General features: G+C 42.9%; 2 protein-coding genes across 3 annotated transcripts; one reads left to right on the top strand and one right to left on the bottom strand.

Annotated features, from left to right (window-relative positions):
* The first annotated feature begins 4,684 nt into the window (after positions 1-4,684).
* Positions 4,685-5,790, top strand: LOC103416010 (ethylene-responsive transcription factor ERF109-like). Its single transcript, XM_008354284.4, has one exon. The coding sequence runs from the start codon at positions 4,785-4,787 to the stop codon at positions 5,658-5,660; it is 876 nt and encodes a 291-aa protein (XP_008352506.3). The 5' UTR covers positions 4,685-4,784; the 3' UTR covers positions 5,661-5,790.
* Positions 5,791-6,716: 926 nt separating this feature from the next.
* Positions 6,717-16,397, bottom strand: LOC103401372 (uncharacterized). 2 transcript variants are annotated; one of them, XM_008340088.4, is made up of 9 exons: positions 16,206-16,397; positions 10,714-16,028; positions 10,371-10,624; positions 10,149-10,293; positions 9,562-9,760; positions 9,171-9,482; positions 8,959-9,078; positions 8,083-8,789; positions 6,717-7,832 (listed from the first exon to the last, which is right to left on the bottom strand). In XM_008340088.4, exons 2-9 carry the CDS (start codon positions 15,832-15,834, stop codon positions 7,182-7,184), a joined length of 7,509 nt encoding a protein of 2,502 aa, XP_008338310.3. In that variant the 5' UTR covers positions 15,835-16,028; positions 16,206-16,397; the 3' UTR covers positions 6,717-7,181. The 2 variants fall into 2 exon arrangements, with proteins under 2 accessions (XP_008338310.3, XP_008338311.3); XM_008340089.4 differs by having other exon boundaries at positions 8,083-8,786.
* Positions 16,398-17,885: the final 1,488 nt, after the last annotated feature.

The following is a 17,885-nucleotide window of genomic DNA, read 5'->3' as shown; positions in this document are numbered from 1 at the left end:
TATTCTTCTTGCATAGCTGTCTGCCATTGTGGAATGGTAGAAGCTCGTCGAAAAGAAGAAGGCTCTTGAACATCAGTTATCTCAGAAAGAAATGAATAACCCCCCGTGAATGGATCTTCGTTAGTAATATGTAAAGACTGAAGCTCAGGAAATGAAGTAACTAAAGCAGCATAATTCTTTTTCTCAAGCACCCCACTTTTTAGCCTTGTAGTCATAGAATGTGTATTGGTTCCTGTAGCACACGGAGATGAGGGACAATGAGGAGAGAGAGGAAGAATTACCTCAAGTTGAGTGGAGGAGTGGACAGGCAACATGGATGCTGTACCAGAGTGATGACTTGGGGAAGAAGCTTGGACATTGGTACCCCCGGACTGAAGCAACTGTGAATCACGAAGACAAGATAGAATCTCATTCCTGTCTGAAGCAACTGAACTAGAAGTAGCACTGAAATCAGGAAAAGGAACTGCTCTATGAGTGGACTCTGAACCCTGACTATGAGCAGATGTAATAGATCGTGGTTGAGACCTTGCACTTGGTAGGTTAAAATGCACAATCACAGGGGAACTGGACTGCTGCTGTATAGGTTGAGAACCATTTGTAGGACATAATAGCTTGAAAGGATAAACCTCTTCATCATGGAGGACACTTCGGGAAATAATAAACTTTTGTGTATGGAGATTATAGCACAATACGCCTTTGTATCCACTGGAAAATCCCAAAAATACACACTGTAGTGATCGAGGTTGAAGCTTATGGTCATTAAAAGGTCGAAGAAAAGGGTATACGGCAGTTCCAAAGATCTTAAGAGAAGTGATATCAGGAACAATCTTAAACAACACCTGATAAGGAGACTGCATAGCCAAACTCCTGCATGGCATTCTGTTGATCAGAAAAACTGCATAAGCACAACTGTAATACCAAAACTGAGTAGGTAACTTTGCATCTGTCATCAAAGTAATGGATGTTTCCACAACATGTCTATGCTTTCTTTCAGCTAGACCATTTTGTTGAGGTGTATGAGGACAAGACACCTGATGTACAATTCCTTTATTTGCAAGAAACTGATGAAACATACTGCTCATATACTCACCACCACCATCTGATTGAAACAACTTAACATGTGCATTGAATTGAGTAACAATAAAGGCATAGAATTTGCAAAAGATCGGAAAGGCTTCTGATTTATTCATCATTGGGAAAATCCAAACAAACCTAGAACAATCATCAACAAAACTGATGTAATATCTAAAACCCTCAATAGATTTGACAGGTGCAGGACCCCATACATCCGAATGGATCTTCTCAAAGACTACATGTGATCTAGTTTGTTTTACAGGAAAAGGAAACCTACTCAACTTGCCATGAATACAGGCAGTACATAAGGATGGACTAGAATCTGAAACAACTGACAACTGAGCAACATTCAACATATTGTGTAATATCTCCTCAGAAGGATGACCCAACCGTTTATGCCAAATGGAACTTTTGATCTTCTTTCCAACAAAAGCAATGCTCCGTCCAAGCTGTGCAGCAGACAATCTTGAAAACACATTAACCGGAATCTGGAATAACTCCCCATCATCACTCTTTCCGTGGTACAACACCCTCCGAGTTGCCTTGTCCTGTATAAAGAAAACCAAATCATCACAAACAAACCAACACTTATTATCTTTACATAATTTCTTGACAGAGAGCAAATTCATGGCAATCTTCGGAACATGTAAAACATTATGTAAAACAAGAGTGTGTTGAGATGTTTTAATAAGAGAAGAACCAATATTAGAAACTGACAAAGTTTCCCCACTACCAACAGTGATCTTTGAATCACCATCATAAGGAGTAATATTAGTTAAGACATCAAGATTTGATGTCATATGGTGAGTTGCACCTGAATCAACAACCCATGTATCAGCTGAAGCAAAATCATGCACATTCGGAACTTCATTTGCAGTAGTAGAACTCTGAGCAGTCATTGCAGTAAGAGAAGCAGGAGGTGGAGCACCTTGATATGAAAAATTGTTTCTGTGAAAACATTCCAGAGCAATATGCCCCTTCTTGCCACAGATTTGACAAACCACAAAGCCTCCAGAAGGTTGACCACTATCAGTTCTATAATAGCAATTAGGTGCAGTATGACCTCGTCTTGAACATATCTGACACTCTGGAGATATAGCAGATCTGTAATTAGTATTCCCACTCCAAGAATTACTTTGCTTACTGCCACCGGAGGAATTCTGAGGCTCACGAAATTGAGACCCTTTCCCATTATCATGAGGAAATGTAGAACCAAATCTGTTGCCTGGATTAGACCGAAAGTTATTACCTCCACCATTGTACCTTTTATTGAAAGATCGAAAATTGTTGCCTCCATTATTGCCATTGTTGGACCTGAAATTGTTACCCCCATTACTGCCATAACCAGATCCTCCATGAAACCTGCCATCATCATCAAAAGTATTATCTTGCGACCTTTTTAACCCCGAGCTTTCACCCTTCTCATAGCTTTGAAATTGACCTTGAGAATGCGAAGCATGACCTTGAACAGACATTGCAGCAAGTGACTGAGATAAATTCTGTACTCGAGACTCAATACTTGCTTCAGCCCCAAGAAGTTGAGCTCGAAAATCTGTCAATGAAATCGGTGTGTCTCGAGCCAAAATGACTGTCCTTATTGTTTCAAACTCTGATGGTAATCCGGATAACGCAGCAATGACCAAGTCATTCTCAGTGACCTTCTCACCGGCAGCCACTAACTGATCTCTAATCCCCTTCAAACGTAACAGATATTTATCCACAGAATCAGCCCCTTTCTGTATGGTGTGGAATTCAGTCTTCAGTTGATTAATCTTGACAACAGAAACAGATGCATAACGTTCTTGAATACATTTCCAAGCTTCATGAGATGATTTACAGCCAATAACATAGTCCATAGCTCCATCGGAGAGAGTAGCAATGAGCAAACTCAACAAAGATACATCAGTTTTCACCCATTCTTTGTATGCCGTGGAAATCTCCTTAGTCACTCCAGCTCCATCAGTGACACAAAATTTAGGTGGACATTGCGATTCCCCATCATAGAAATCAAACAAATCATATCCACGAAGAACAGATTGAAACTGATAATTCCATTTGACAAAATTATCATCATGAAGCTTCACAGTAATCATACCCAAAAGACTCTCAATCTTGACAGTACTAAACGACATATCTTGTTGAAATCAAAACAACCACTTGAGACCGCAAAATTAGAAAACTTTGAAATGTTGTAGGGAATACACTTCTGGGCAATTGGCCTTAGGAAGTGCAAGAAACACAATCAATCAAGAAACGAACTAAGCAATAAGAAAGAAATGGCTATCGGCCTTTTTAATTCTTTCAAACAACACTCTTTGGCAATCGGCCTTGTTCGAGTGCACATATCACAGTTGTAAGGAATGGCAATCGGCCTTTGTATTCCTTCAACAAACTCACAAAAAATGGCTATCGGCCTTTAACAAGAAACGGACATACCAAAAAACTCCATCGAAGAGACAACGTTTCAGTGTGGCATTTAATCAAACATATGGAGTGCAGAATCAAGAAACAGAACCTGAGACTTGAGTACACGATCAAAGAACCCCATCATAAAGACACCAACACATCAGCAGAAGAACATCACAGCAATCCTATGCAATCACAGCGGAAGAGCAACCCCGAAGATCGAAACCCTCAGCGATGATACCATGATAACAGTTCTTACTAAATGCATAAGAACACACTAAAGCAGGAAAGGAACTAAGAATAGGTAAGAAAATAGAAGAGAGAAAGACGAAATATTTGTCTATTGATTATTCTGAATGAATCACAATCGTATAGCTGAGGATGCTATATATAGTTCTTCAACCCTCAACAACTAAGCAACTTCTCTAACTGTATAACCGTTTCTTAACAACCTTCCTAACTACTTTGCTTACATGGCACTCCAACTTATGCTGACATGGCAATATTACATTCAACAGTAGGTGTGTGAATGATGAAAAAAAAAAAAGAAATCAGAAAATGGACATTGTAATGCAATGTCTGAATCTAAGTGTAAAAAACAAAATAAGAAAACAGATACTGCACGTGTTGACCTATTACGAAATATAAAAAGTATGAGAAAGGAGGTGCCAATTGAAGTAGGTGCCAGTTGTAGTGGCAAATTTTATAATATTTTTTTATATATATTTTAAGAGCAAAATCACCCTGAATAAAAAACAGTTGAAGGCCAACAGTGCACTGCCGCATCTAACTATTTCTTTATGTTATCTATTTTTTTATAGATAAAATGGAAAACTGCAAATAAAATTCTTAAGGACAGAGGAAAACTCCAAAAAAAGACTTTTTATCTCCGTTGAGTGCATGTGGCAAGCTCTCACTGAAGCGAAAGCGGAAACTCGCATGAGAAAGGCTGCGCTGTCAAACATTTGTTGTGCCACGCCAACACCATTTTAGTGACGCCAGCGATAAACTCAGCATATCTACTTGGCGGTGTAAACTCGAGCTGGACAACCAGTGGGCCCCGCCTACCCATCTGAATGGGCAAACCCCTCCCGGAAACCCCCATAGCGTGTTGAAACGGTGTGAACCGGGCTGAGCCGTGGGTCCCGACACTCCTCTCTCTCTCTTCGGTCCGCCTATAAAACCGAGTCTCTCTCTCTCTCCCCGCTTTCCTCGGTGTTCTTCCGAAGAAATTGAAAGATTTTTCTCTCGATTTTTCATGTTTTCTTTTTTAATATCCGTGGAGCGAAGAGTTTCGGACCAAAATGCCCTTCCATGCGAATAGGATACAGAAGGAGCAGGAGCACTGCATCATGGTCTCCGCCCTCAAGCACGTAATCTCCGGTGGAAGCATCAGCGGGCCCACCCCTCAGCACCCGCAGCCAATGCCTGCCGTCTACAATGCCATGTCATCCGTCTCGACGAGCGGCACCCAGTCGGCGGCGGGCCAACCAGCACAACAGGACCAGGGCAGGCTGGCCTTCTTACTAGACGGGGACACGTGTCGGGTGTGCGGGATACCAGGGTGTCTGGGGTGCAACTACTTCCCGCCATCGTTGCCGAATCAAAACAGGAACCAGCAACTGAGCTTGGGAACCGGGTTTGTCGGGATGAATGCGCCAACTACGAGGAAGAGCAAGAACAAGTACAGGGGCGTCAGGCAGAGGCCGTGGGGGAAATGGGCGGCGGAGATTCGAGACCCACGACGGGCGAAGAGGATGTGGCTAGGGACGTTCGAGACGGCGGAGGACGCGGCCAGGGCTTACGACAAGGCCGCCGTCGAGTTCCGCGGAAATAAGGCAAAGCTCAATTTCCCATCGGACCCGGGAGGTCACATTGTCACGACTAACGACAGTTCTAGTAGTGGAACTAGTGCTAATGCCAGTATTAATCCAGGATTAATTAATAAGCAAAAGCAAAAGAATATTAGCGAAATTGAGGTCATGGAGAATGAGGAGGAGAAGGTTGATCAGGTCAAACTCAACCAGGCGACTCAGCCGGAGAATATGGAACTGGGGGCGGTGGCGACGGCGAAGAGCAGCGTTGGTCATGAGGAGGATGACCAGTTCTTGTTGTGGGACAATGGCTTGCTCCGAGATGGTGAAGATGATGACTTAATGGCATGGTTGTCCATGAACTAGTGTTTGTGCCTGTTTTTTGCTTGGCGTGACAGTTTGGTGTCGAGCCACTTGAAATTTTGAAAATTTTCTTTTGGTTAAACACTTGAAATTTTAATTTTTATAAATAAAAATAAATAAATTGAGAGTCAAATTAATGGTCAAAGTCCGAAATGGCATGGGAATATTATGTTACTGTACGGTAGACTTGACATTTTCAGTCCGACATCGACATGGTACGGAAAAATTAGTATTCAGAATAGTGATAAACAGAATGGGTGGTTAACGGGCCAACCCGTTAAATAACGGATCATTTTGGATGAACTCACGAAACCCGTTATTGAGGAGTTTTGTGTAATTTCAATAGTCCTAATAGAAAACCCTCAGCCGAAATCCGACTGCAGTGAGTCTTCCAGCTTCAGAAGCCAACCAGAAGACTCTTCCAGCTTCAGCAGCCAACCCTTGGATGAAGAGGTTGAAGATGATGACGCGGAAGGTTTTGGACTTGAATTTGGACCCGGGTCGGGGCGGACGAGGTAGACGGTGGTTTGGGAGAGGAAGGCAGTGGGCCCTTGGGAGAGCGGAATAGGGAATCTGGGGGGATTGGAACTTTGGAAGCTGGGAATGGAGGAGCGCCAGGAGCTGCAAATGCTGCGGAATCGGAGGTGTTCGAGGTGGGTTTGAACTACGAACGATGCGGTGACGAGTTTGAACAAAGACAACAACTTGATTGTGACCAAAAAGAGAGCCTACGACACTAGGGCTAAGGCTACTCGTGAGACATCACATCTACAACACTCACCACGTAATTAGAATACAAGCTCCACTACTACATGCCTTTATTATTATATGCGCATGTGCGACTAATGATGGACAGAGTCGTTTGAACGACAGCTCTCCGTCATTTGTTTTTAACGACTAAACTCGTCACGAAGTGTGAAATTTAGCGAATGCCTACTCCAAATCCAACCGCAGAAGCAAGAATCGTTGATCACAATCTAAATTACATATATACATAAAGTGAATTCGACGAGGAGGGAAAACACATCCCTAGGAGGCCACATCTATCATTTACCAGAATTGCAAAAAGAATTTTACCTGGATTATAACAGTGTTTGTTTTTTACTACATCAAATTCTCCAATAAATTGACACTTCGGTTTGCAGCCAACAAAGATTTCAAACAACGAAACCCGATCGACGGACCACAACTGAAAATAATATCACAAAGTTGCCTTGTCAACAAGAACTAGTACTTCAAAATCGTCCCCTTTTGCCTCTAAAGCAGCACCAGGCAGGCCCAAAATTTCCCATCATATCACCTGCGTGCTGCCAGTTTTTGCAAACCTTCGTTGGGAAAACCAGCATACCCTAGCACCTACATCTCTCTCAACAAAATCTCAATCTAAATACTAGACACCGCACCCACCGGTGCAACAGATGCTGCGAAAAAAAGAAACCAAAAATCTTTTATTCCTGAACCACTGTTTCAACCTGCAGTCATTTTCTTGAACCCAGCAAGCGGCAACTAATTTTATGTGGCTCCTCACGAGGCTGTTGAACTCCCACTTGAGGTCTGTTTAGCCACGTATATTTGCTTCATCTTAGTAGTAGCTGGGAAGCTCTTTTCAGCACCCAGAGACTGATTCCTTCCTTGGTACCCCATTCTTCGGTGGGACCAGTCACCGCCTGAACTATTTTTCTGCGATCCACCACCTCTCTGATAATATGATGAATGGCCATAGTGCTGGTTAGGGATATTACTCTTGTTCATAGAAGACTGTGACTTGGCGTTAGAACTTGCGTTATGTCCACTAGAACTGGTACTGAGATTCTGATCAACATCAGTCTTGGCATTATCTATGGTGCTACTCACAGATGAACTCTTAGTGACAGCATTCTGTGTTGAAGCCCCAGTGCTGCCGGAGCTTGTAGGGTCTACTAAACCCAGTTCATCTGGAAATCGGGTGGAAGTGGCTTCAGTCGCTACAGGAAAACTACGACTGCTGTCAAAGGATGTAGAAGTCCGCGACTCAGGGAACCTGTTGGCTGGCAATGATTGGTCAGTAGGACCATGGCTAAATTTAGAAGGAAGCATACCATCTGCCTGTTGCTGCATTGGCATTGATAGAGGAACAGACTGAAGAGATGATGCAGGAACATGGGGCCACCGTGCTTGAACTGACATATCAGAAGGCTGGGGACAACAATTTTTGCAAACTTGTTAGTTGGGTTATTCCAGAAAGAAGAGTATGGTAACTGCTCGCAACCAAATAGAAATACATTGAAAATTTAACAAATTCTAATAGGAATAAAATCTACCACTCAAAGCATTCCCCTTCCCACTCTCTTTAGAGAGAACTCTCCCCAAAGCCAACTATGTTGCAAAACCTAAAAACCACTAAGCAGGAGGGGGTATATATTAGGTCAACATATTGAAATTTTACCTGGAAAGGAGAAACGTCAAACATGGCCAATGGTGAAGCCATGGGAAGTAGTGGTGACCCAGGGGCCAAATGCTGGATCGGAGCAGGCATGTTGGTAGGGTTGCGCTGTGCAGAAACCATATTTATACTGTTCATCTCCCCCTCGCCAGCACCCATGGAGGAAGATGCAGGGTTGTGCTTCCAATCAGGCTGCTTTCCTGATGGAATATAAGCAGTACCCATGAAACTCAAGCCAACTTGTCCAAATTGTCCTACAGGCGCAAAATGGTTATAGACAACCATGTGTGGAGGGCCTTGAACACCTGGTATGCCTCCAGCTGGACTGATAAAAGGACCAGTAAAACCCGCAGGAGGACCATAGAATGAATCTACCCCGGAATGGCATTGCTGCCAAGTTCCAAGTGGCGCTGAAACTGGTGCACTAGTCTTTTGCGATTGTGCTTGGGTAGTAGATGCAGACTCCTCATGTGGTCCAAAAGCAAAAACAGGACCCCCCATCATGGGATTCATCTCATAAAAGGGAAAATGGGAAGGTGGGCCACCAGGAAAATGTGGAAGCATTTGGCCTGAAGAATTCTGAGGACTCGGTAAGGGTGGCCATAACGAAATTGGTGGGGTCTCAACAGATAGATCTGCTGGAAGGGATACACTGAGGGACTCTTCAGCCCTCGATTGACTGGCTAATTGTTGATCACCAGCTCCACCTACTAAAGATTAAAAACCCTAGTATGAGAAGAATCATTAAATATAAGGCAACACTCAATACTAAAACAAAAAATCCATTCACACCTGCTATAATCCCATCTATATCAGCACCTTGAACATTCTTAGGAAGGGCAGTCAAAACAAAATTGGTTATAATGAAATTATTCTGACCTGGTAAAGGTGGCCTTAATGAGATTGGTGGGGTCTCCAAAGATAAATCCGCTGGAAGGGACACACTTAGAGACTGTTTGGCCCTTGATTGACTGGCAAATTTCTGATCACCGGCTCCAGCTACCAGAGATTAAAAATAATTCTAATAAGATAATAAACATTATAAGGAGAAAAGGAATGTGTGTCACTATACCAGAAAAATAAGTATTCACCTGCTGTTATCCCATCAATATCTGCAACCGAACCAGAGCAAGCACCCAAACTATTCCCACCAATTTCATCACTGCTGATGGCTGCAACAGCAACAGCTGAAGCAGCTGCTTCAGCTTCTGATTCACAATCTTCCAAATGAACACAAGACTCAGCCGTGTGTTTCTCTTTCTCAAAGAGAAGACCACAATCATTTTCATCTGCAGAAAGATTGTGGGATAGTTGCATGTCAGACCGAGATGGTCCTGGTGGACCAATTCCATGTGAAATAGAGCGGCTACTAGGAGGAAGTATTGTTGGAGACGTGACAGCACCTGAATATAGAAGGATAAATGATCAGAAAAATGATGACTGCAACTTTTAGCAAACTCTCGAGATTTTTAGCATGCTCACCAAATTGGATTTTCTCGCCAGCAAGCAGGGAATTGATTGGATTTGCAGCAGAAGAAAATGGCTTCTCCTTTGTCAAGATTGATGAAGATGGCATGCTGGATTCACAAACTGAGCTAGTAATTTCTCCAACAGAACCATGAGAGCCAAATTGCCCAGGCTTCATAGCCTCATCAAGTTGGGTCTGTGTCAAGGATATAACCTGCTGGATGAAGTCAATCAATTGCACTCTGGGCAGTATACAGAAGGGGAAAAAGAAAAAAAGGGAAACACGCTGCAGTAATATGTTGCTTCATCGGTACAACCAAGAGATGTGTGTGTGTGTGCGTGCCAAAAAAGGAGCAATAATGGAACACAAATGAGGAAAATTAAACCATAAGAAGAACGAGAACAGTGAACAACTCATTTGTATAACACAAAAAAATATGCTGGGGTGCAAATAAAAGCACCCAATGCATGTCACTGAAGCAACACAGTGAAGAAACCAACAAAAAAGAACACAGTAACCTTACAGAATCTATTCAGAACAAAAATAAAAAACCTATGGTAAAACAAAAGGCCAAGATTTACAACATAATTGTTTTGCACACCTGTTGATTGATCCGCGAATTACCCCATGCATCCAAAGATGCTTGAACATTGTCCAGAACCTTACTGTTGTCGTCAACAATTGAGCTGCGCCCAAGATTTTTCTCACTACCTGATACTACAGGAAGGGAGCTTGTGTTCAGTGACCTGTTGATAAAAAGAATGATTAGAAATCTATGTATTAAGTTATTGGGTTTAAATGTTTATTCAAAACGAGCAAATACCTGATTGTGTGGGATCTAATATCAGCCTGGGCATCACTTTTTACAGCAGGAGTGCCAATTGGAGCCAACGGTTGAGACACTACATTAGTGTTAAGACCAGCTGATACTTCCATATTAACCAATCCACGTCCCTCAGAGGCAACGAAATCAGAGTGACTGCTGTTTCCTGCTTCTCCATTTGCCACTGCATAATTTTTACCTGAGTTGGCAGAGGCAGTACTACTTTTTGAAGTAGAATGAGGTTTTCGTGGAACCTGATAAAATGGGCACATAAAAGAAAATAAGCAACACTATTTAAATCAACGAAAGGCAAAATACAAAATGAAATTACATGCATTCCAACCTTTGAGGCCCGAGACTTTGCCTTGATTTCTTTTTCTCTCTGTTCACGCCGATCATTCAGCATTTGCCTCTTTGATCTCACTTCAATGAAATCATCTTCATCACTAGGAGCCTCTATGCCAGGTTGCTCAAAGACACGCACAAAGCCACTTTGCAAATGAGCATACACATCTTCTTCAGAATGAATATTTCTTTTAAGATTTCCCTCTCCAGATTGCAGGACATTCTGACTCCTTGTCAAAGCATCTTTTCCAGCTCCCTTTTCAGCCTTGCTCCCAGAATCTATTTCTAGTGAATTAAGTGGACCTGGGCTCAAGCCCTCTGAATCTAACATCTGTTTTGATGGTTTATTTGACATAACAACCCTCCTAGGCTCACTTCTTACAGAAGGCCCAAAACCCCTTCCAGAGACATATTTCTCGTCCAGTCCAACGTGGTTGGAAGATACAGACCCTGTATATTGCCTCTTATCAGCACTTCCTCTAACTCGAAACTCAGTTCGCTGCATATTGCGTCGAGGTCTCCTCTGAAACCCACTAGATTCTAAATGGGTAGGCTCAGCAACTGGAAATGATCTAGAGCCAGAATTCTTAACTGTAACCACATATTTTCTTCCTCTGCCACCAGATGTTGGGCCATGGGCCCTTGGCCCACTAAAATCTTTGTCTTTGATAATTAACTGAGATGGCGCTGCTCCAGTTTGAGCCTGACCTTGAGATTCCCGAGTACCAAGAAAACCACTGAAGTTTTTCCCAACCGAGTTATTGTTTCTCTGGTCTTCCCCCTCAAAAGACTCAGATCTTGAACTGCTATCGCTAATACGGGATACTGCTGGTCCCCGTTGCACCATGACAGAGGTTTCAGCAGTTCCTCCAGTGGGCATTGAATTTATCTTTTCTGATACATTCTCTTGAGATGCACCCAAAAGCCTCGAAGTAACTCCAGGTTGATTATTATTCACTGAACTCAACGTAGCATCATTTTTAGTAATTTGATAAGTTCTTGGGCCAGTTTGAATAGGCAGAGGGCCTCCTGGGCTCTGATTCAATGAAAAACCGGATGGGAGATTGGGCTGAACAAAAGACACTGATTGAGGACCCATTGGCAGTACTCCCTGGGAGATAGGAGATGTATACCTTAGCTGACCAAACTGGAAGAGTGGCTGTGACGGGTGCATGTGGGCGAGAGACGGACCAACCTGAGGATGCAGAGGAAGAGGCATCTGTATAGAACCAATTTGTATAGCTGGGACCGGAGATGGTATCAGAGATGGACCGGAAAACAGCCCAAACTGAAGCTTAACAGGTCCCTCTGTCTGATTCGGAACAGAAGATACTGTAGGCTTGGCAGCTTGACTGGACAACAAATGGGAGGTAAAGCTAACCGAAGATGTAACTGGATGCTGAGAAGATAGCCCAGAAGTACTAGAAGCATCCACATGTTCACGTTCAGTTTCAGCTGACATATGAGAGACATTACTAGGCTGGATAACTAAATTCTGCATTGCCTTCTCAGTTTCTTGGACCAATCTGGAAGAACTACCTACATTCACTTGGTTGGACCCATCCATAGGTTGAAGGGTCAGTTCATCAGCACGAATTCCATCAAATGACCCCTGTTCTTCAACAGTTCCAGATGAAACCTTAGGTACCACAAATGTACCTTCATCATTCCTTGAACTTCTCTCAAACTCATCATTTGGCATTCCAACTTCAACACCTTCATTGAAGCCTAGGACCAAATTGTCCATGTCAGGGGATCCTTTCTCCTCTAAATGCATGTCGTCGAACTCCTGGGTTAGATCAATATTCTCATCATCTACTTCATGCACTTCATCTTCCTCCTCGTATCCATCTTCATCTTCATCATATTCTTCTTGCTCCTGAAGATGCTCATTGTTCTCAACAGCCCATTCTTCATCATCACCAGTTGAGATAGAACTAGAAGCATTCATCACATTCTCTTGTCCAGGATTGGTAGGTAATACAAGAGGTTCACTCTCCGGCCCAGATAAGGGGACCTCTTTGCTGTCTCCTGGGGCAGATAACACTGAAGAATCTCGAGACTCATCCAAGTCATCATGAGAAAGATGAGTTGGAGAACTAGGGGGGCTAGACACAGAAAGAGATGATTGTGAGTCACACCTTGGGCTGGTGATACTGTCCAGTTTACGATTCTCACTCCCCGTGTTTTCTTGTTTGACATTAATTATTTCAGGTTGTCCAATATTCTCAGGACGATTAGTATCATGCCTTGTCTGCATGGTAGGTTCACCTCTACCTGCTTGATTGTACTGTATCTCATTGTCTAGAAAAGCTGAGGGGCCAGGACGCTCAACTTCATTCCTGTAGGAGGATTTGTGCATGGAAGCTAGTGATGGCGGTGGAAGAACACGAGGCTGCCTCATGGAATACCGTGACCTACCAAAGGAATAGGGCCCATCTGCATCAGAATTTGGATACAACTGTTCAGGGTAAGGAGAATAAGGATTGCCATGGACACGCCCCTGCCCCCATCCAACATCACTAAACTTTTCAACAAGGTTATCATGGAATTCAGACTCAATCTCCATGTTTCTGCTATAATGATCCCCATTGCCAGAAAGGTGCCACCTCTGCCCCCCTAAATGAGTGATATCATCCATGTGAGGTTCAGCAATCCCCCCTTTGTGGTAAGTCCTAGAAGACATGAATCCACTGCCTCCATAGAACTCTTTCCTTAAAGGAGCTCTCCCACCAACAGATGAATCTCGTCTGGGACTATGATGGCCAAAATCCTGGTCTTGCAGAAGTAAGCTTGAGCTGTTCCCATTCTCATATACATCTCTTCTCCAGGAATTAACGGACTTTCCCCTGTCCACAAAAGGAGAACTATCTCTAGAATAATGAGACCTAGAACCCATCTCAAAGGACCTGTTCAAACTTGAATCAGAAGATGCCGAGGCTGTGATCCTCTCCACCATTCTTTCACCATCCTCCCAGTCACCCATGTCTGCTGCCCTGGAGACATCTTTTTCTTTCTCCATCCTAGACATTTTCTCATCTGCATCAGCCACAGAATTACCACCAGTCTTTCCTGTTTCAGCCCTCCTCTTCGCAATCCTTTCCTCCAATTCTAAAAGCTTCTGCTTAGCAGCATGCTTCCTCCTTTCTTCCTCCAAAAACAACCTCTGTTTCTCCTCTTCCCTAGCTAATCTCTGCTCTTCAGCTCTTCGCATGGCATCAAGTTGTTCTTGTTCTGCTCTCCACGCTGCTTCCCTAGCTTCTTCTTCCATCTTTCTCTGCCTTTCTTCTTGTTCCCTAGCCATCCGCATTCTCTCCTCTTCTTCTCTTCGAGCTAGCTCCAAAGCTCTTTCTTGTTCCTCAATGATCCTCTGTCGCTCCTGTTCTTGCATTTTCTGAACTCTCTCAAGTTCAGCCTCAAAAGATTCCCTAACAGGGTCATGGAAATCAGTTTGTTTAACCACATCTTTCTTCTTCTTAACCACTCCAAAAAGACTGGCAGAGAAGGGATCCCGGCTGTCAAAACCAGTACCTCCAAAGTCTTTCATGTAAGGATCCTCTACATAAGGTTTTTCACTCTTTGAAAATGGGTGCTTCTCCCTTCCAAAATTAAGCAGTGGATCATTGATGGGAAGCCCTTTACCACCTGCAGTGTAGGGTTTGGACACTGAGCTATTCTGTAAAGCATCACCTCTGTATCTATTTTGTTGTTCACTGCCATACCGGTCACGTTTATTCCATTCAGGCCCTCTGCTTGTATATGAGTCTGTAGAATTGTTCCAAGGCTGTCTACCTCCTTGTCTATACCCATCCCTCCTTACAAAATTATCTTGAGCATTTTCTTGAACAGATGTCAGACTATACTTACTATCCTTGCTTGTTTCTCTGTATAAACTCGAAGCCCTTGCATCAAAAACATTTCGGTCATTTCCAACTTGACCACTATTTCCATCTTTTGGAAATGTGGTATTTCTCCATGAGTTCCCTTCCCTTCCTTCTCTACTAGGTGTTCCTGCATCTCTGCTGTATGAGTCCACCTTTGGGACTTCGCTGGTAGAAACCTTTCCAGCTTCATTGTCATGCAGACCCCATCTCTCCAAAGAGTTGTGAACTGGCTTGAGTGGTAGAACACTTATTCTGGGCATATCAAAATCTCTATCCCAACAAGCTTCAGTTTTTGAGAACCCATGATCTCTGCCCCGATCTGCAAAACCATGACTTGTATCACGCTCATCATCCGCCCAATCTGATCTTGGGTTCAACCGAACTAGTGGTAGTGGACCTGGAAAATACTCATCCTGCTTCCTTACTTGCTCTGATGCTCGATCACCACCCAAACCCTTACATTCACTGCCATTCTCATTCTGTACACTACGACGAGAAGTCTGCAATTGAGGCCGCATGTCAACAAGCAAACTAGAATGAGTACTATCCCTCTGCTCATTCAACAATTCATCACGGACAGCTTGCATCTGTTTCTGATTCAAACCCTCCTTTTGCTTTTGTGAAGGCCTTGACAAAGAAGGCAAAGCAGCCTGCAAAGAAGGGAAATCTTCACCCCTCAACAGCAGTGCTTTCTCTGCCGGTTGAAATGTTGGAGCAGGAATAGGGAGAGGTCCCACCGAACCAGGCCGAGCTGAAGGTGGCATATAAACACTGCTCCCCACACTGTTCCCTCTACTCACCCCATCAACACCATGCAAAGTCTGGTCATTTGCCTCAGCTCCTCCATGATCACCATCCACTTCTTTCTCTTGCAAAGCAACAGCAGTAGGCTTTGTCCACCCCACACCAGACGAAGTAGGCCTCGCCCCACTACCTGCAGCCCCTCCACCAGCGGGACCACCACCTGAGCCCAACGAATCAAATCTCTCATGCTCTTTGCGCAATGAAGGCAGATTCAAGGGGGGTGGAACAGAAAGCTTCGACCCAACAGCTTTGTTCGCACTGCGAGGCCTCGAAAGGACCACCATTCCTCCGCTGCCATGACTAGCTGGCCTCCCCCTGTTCGACCCGTAAGGGCTATGGTGCGGTGGATGGCGATGATGGTGAGAAGGCTGCCCATATGATTTGTTCAGATTCACAGATACAAACTTGGCCCCGACTCCGGGATTAGCCATCTCACGCGTCCGACCCACACTACGATCAAATTAGCCGGCTCTGATATCTGCCAACGCATCAAAAACCCTAACCCTAGCTTTCTGCTCCCGCCCGCCCAAAATATCGAATCAAATTCTGTTCCCCTTCGACGGATCTCACAGAAAAATGATTTATTTTAATCGGAACCCAAACCCTAGAGCGTCTCTCCCTAACCCTGATCGATCAAAACATTAATCATCACATAATTGCTCGATTAATTAAACTAATTAACTCGTAATGCATGTAAACAACCCCAATTAAAGGGCAATTATTGTCCGATTAGGTTTTCTCAGTGACGGAATTTAAGGAGATCAAATGGAAAGACAAAGGGGGAGTAGGATAAGGAGCTTACCTCCGGGAGCGCAAGATAGAGAACGGCGTGGTTAACGTGCGCCGCGGAGAAAACACGAGTGCGAAAGCGTAAGATAGAAGAAGCCCTACTGTCACCGGAAAGAGAGAAACAAGGAGAGGGAAGAGAGAGAGAGAGAGAGAGTAGAGAGAGTAGAGAGAGAAAATAAACGAAAAATGAGGCTAAGCACGAGAGGAGAGGAGAGGAGAGGAAAGTCAGAAATGGTTTTTTTGTCTTCTTGTTTCCTCCCCTTTACTCTATATTATTTATACTTACACCCCATAGACTTCTGTGATTTTCATTATGCTCGTACTTTATATTTTCACATTCGCCCCTCTAGTCAATGGACCGTGGAGTACGGACACCGTCATAGTTTTGTTTTTGGTTTTGTTCTGGGATCTGGACCAAAAACAAGAACAATTGTTCGACTTTGTGGTTCCTTCATTTGCCATTTTGATCAATTGTTTTGAAAGACTGCCACATTCTCCAATTGAACTGTTTTTCATGTAGGATAAGAATAACGCAACGTATCATAATTTGAGTACTCCTACGCTGATCAAAAGTAACTTAGTTGCTTATTCAAAATGTGTTTAATGAAAACATAATGAGTGTGTCTTGTTCCATGTCGATCATGTTTGAAACATAATCAAAATAAGCGCCCCAATGGGTAGCTTCAAGCCAATGCAAGGTACCAACGAGTAGCTCCATCCCAATCTCACGTTAATCACTATCCAACATATGTGCAATATTAGTTGCTTCCGTAGATTGTAACTCATCATGACACCTGTAGTTTATAAGCAAAACAAGACACATGTGAAATCTCAAAAAAAGGGAAAAAAAAACAAAAAAAAGTTTTAAAGTACATAGAGCATCTCCAATGGGAGACTCCCACCACTTTTAAGGACTCATTTAGGAACTTAAAAGGAAATTTATGTGTCCCTAAAGGAATATTGTCTTCAATAGTAGAGTTCTTATAGTATAATCCCTAAATACAATGACTAAAATGTTATGTTCATTTCTTTGAAGTATTGTAGCCGTTGATAAAAAAACCTATGAAAAAGAAAAGGAGAAGTTGCAAAAAAAAAAAAATACAGAAAGAGAAACAACATGCCCACACGACATGGGTGGGTTCAAAAAGCAAGAAAAAAACAAGGGAGTTTTAACAAAATATTCCCGGTACAGTTCATTTTTAACGAAAAACCACATTTTTATCTTTTCTTAATACTATTCACTACAACTTTATTTGTCATTTTTCATTAAAACTAAAGTTTTTTTTGGACTTTTCATTAGTTTTCCTAAAAAATAAAAGGTATGCAATATTCTCATGTGAGTGCAATGGCGGATCCAGGATTTTAGACTCGGAGGATCCCAATAATAAATATAAAAAAAAATTATAATGAAAAATGTCCTCTCCACAGAATTGGGGGGTATATGTTGGGGGGTTTGGATTTTTTTTTTTCACTTTTTTTATTATACAAAGGTAAAATTCATTAGTTACAGACCCAAAAATGTAACACGAAGAAAAAGTGGGCCTTGAAAACAAGCAACACGCCAACCATCTTACCAAAAGCCTAAGCAAAATACTAGGCCCACAAACAAACAGAAAAAATCGAACAAAACCAAACAATTGTCCTAAACGAGCTTTATAGGCCGAGTCTTAAAACAGAAAAAAAAAAATTCCTT

The sequence above is a fragment of the Malus domestica genome, chromosome 15 (genome assembly GCF_042453785.1).
Source record: "Malus domestica chromosome 15, GDT2T_hap1".
In the NCBI taxonomy this organism is placed as follows: Eukaryota; Viridiplantae; Streptophyta; class Magnoliopsida; order Rosales; family Rosaceae; genus Malus; species Malus domestica.
The sequence above is the reverse complement of the archived record's forward strand: the minus strand, read 5'-3'. Positions and strand labels throughout refer to the sequence as shown.

What these genes read in the sequence shown, in the direction of transcription:
- LOC103416010 (XM_008354284.4), top strand. Translation starts at nt 4,785, where the DNA reads ATGCCCTTCCATGCGAATAGGATACAGAAGGAGCAGGAGCACTGCATC.
- LOC103401372 (XM_008340088.4), bottom strand. Translation starts at nt 15,834, where the DNA reads ATGGCTAATCCCGGAGTCGGGGCCAAGTTTGTATCTGTGAATCTGAAC. An exon ending in ATTAGATCCCACACAATCAG is followed by an intron (nt 10,294 to 10,370) that starts GTATTTGCTCGT and finishes TTTTATCAACAG; the next exon opens with GTCACTGAACACAAGCTCCC. An exon ending in ATTAAGGCCACCTTTACCAG is followed by an intron (nt 8,790 to 8,958) that starts GTCAGAATAATT and finishes TTTAATCTTTAG; the next exon opens with TAGGTGGAGCTGGTGATCAA.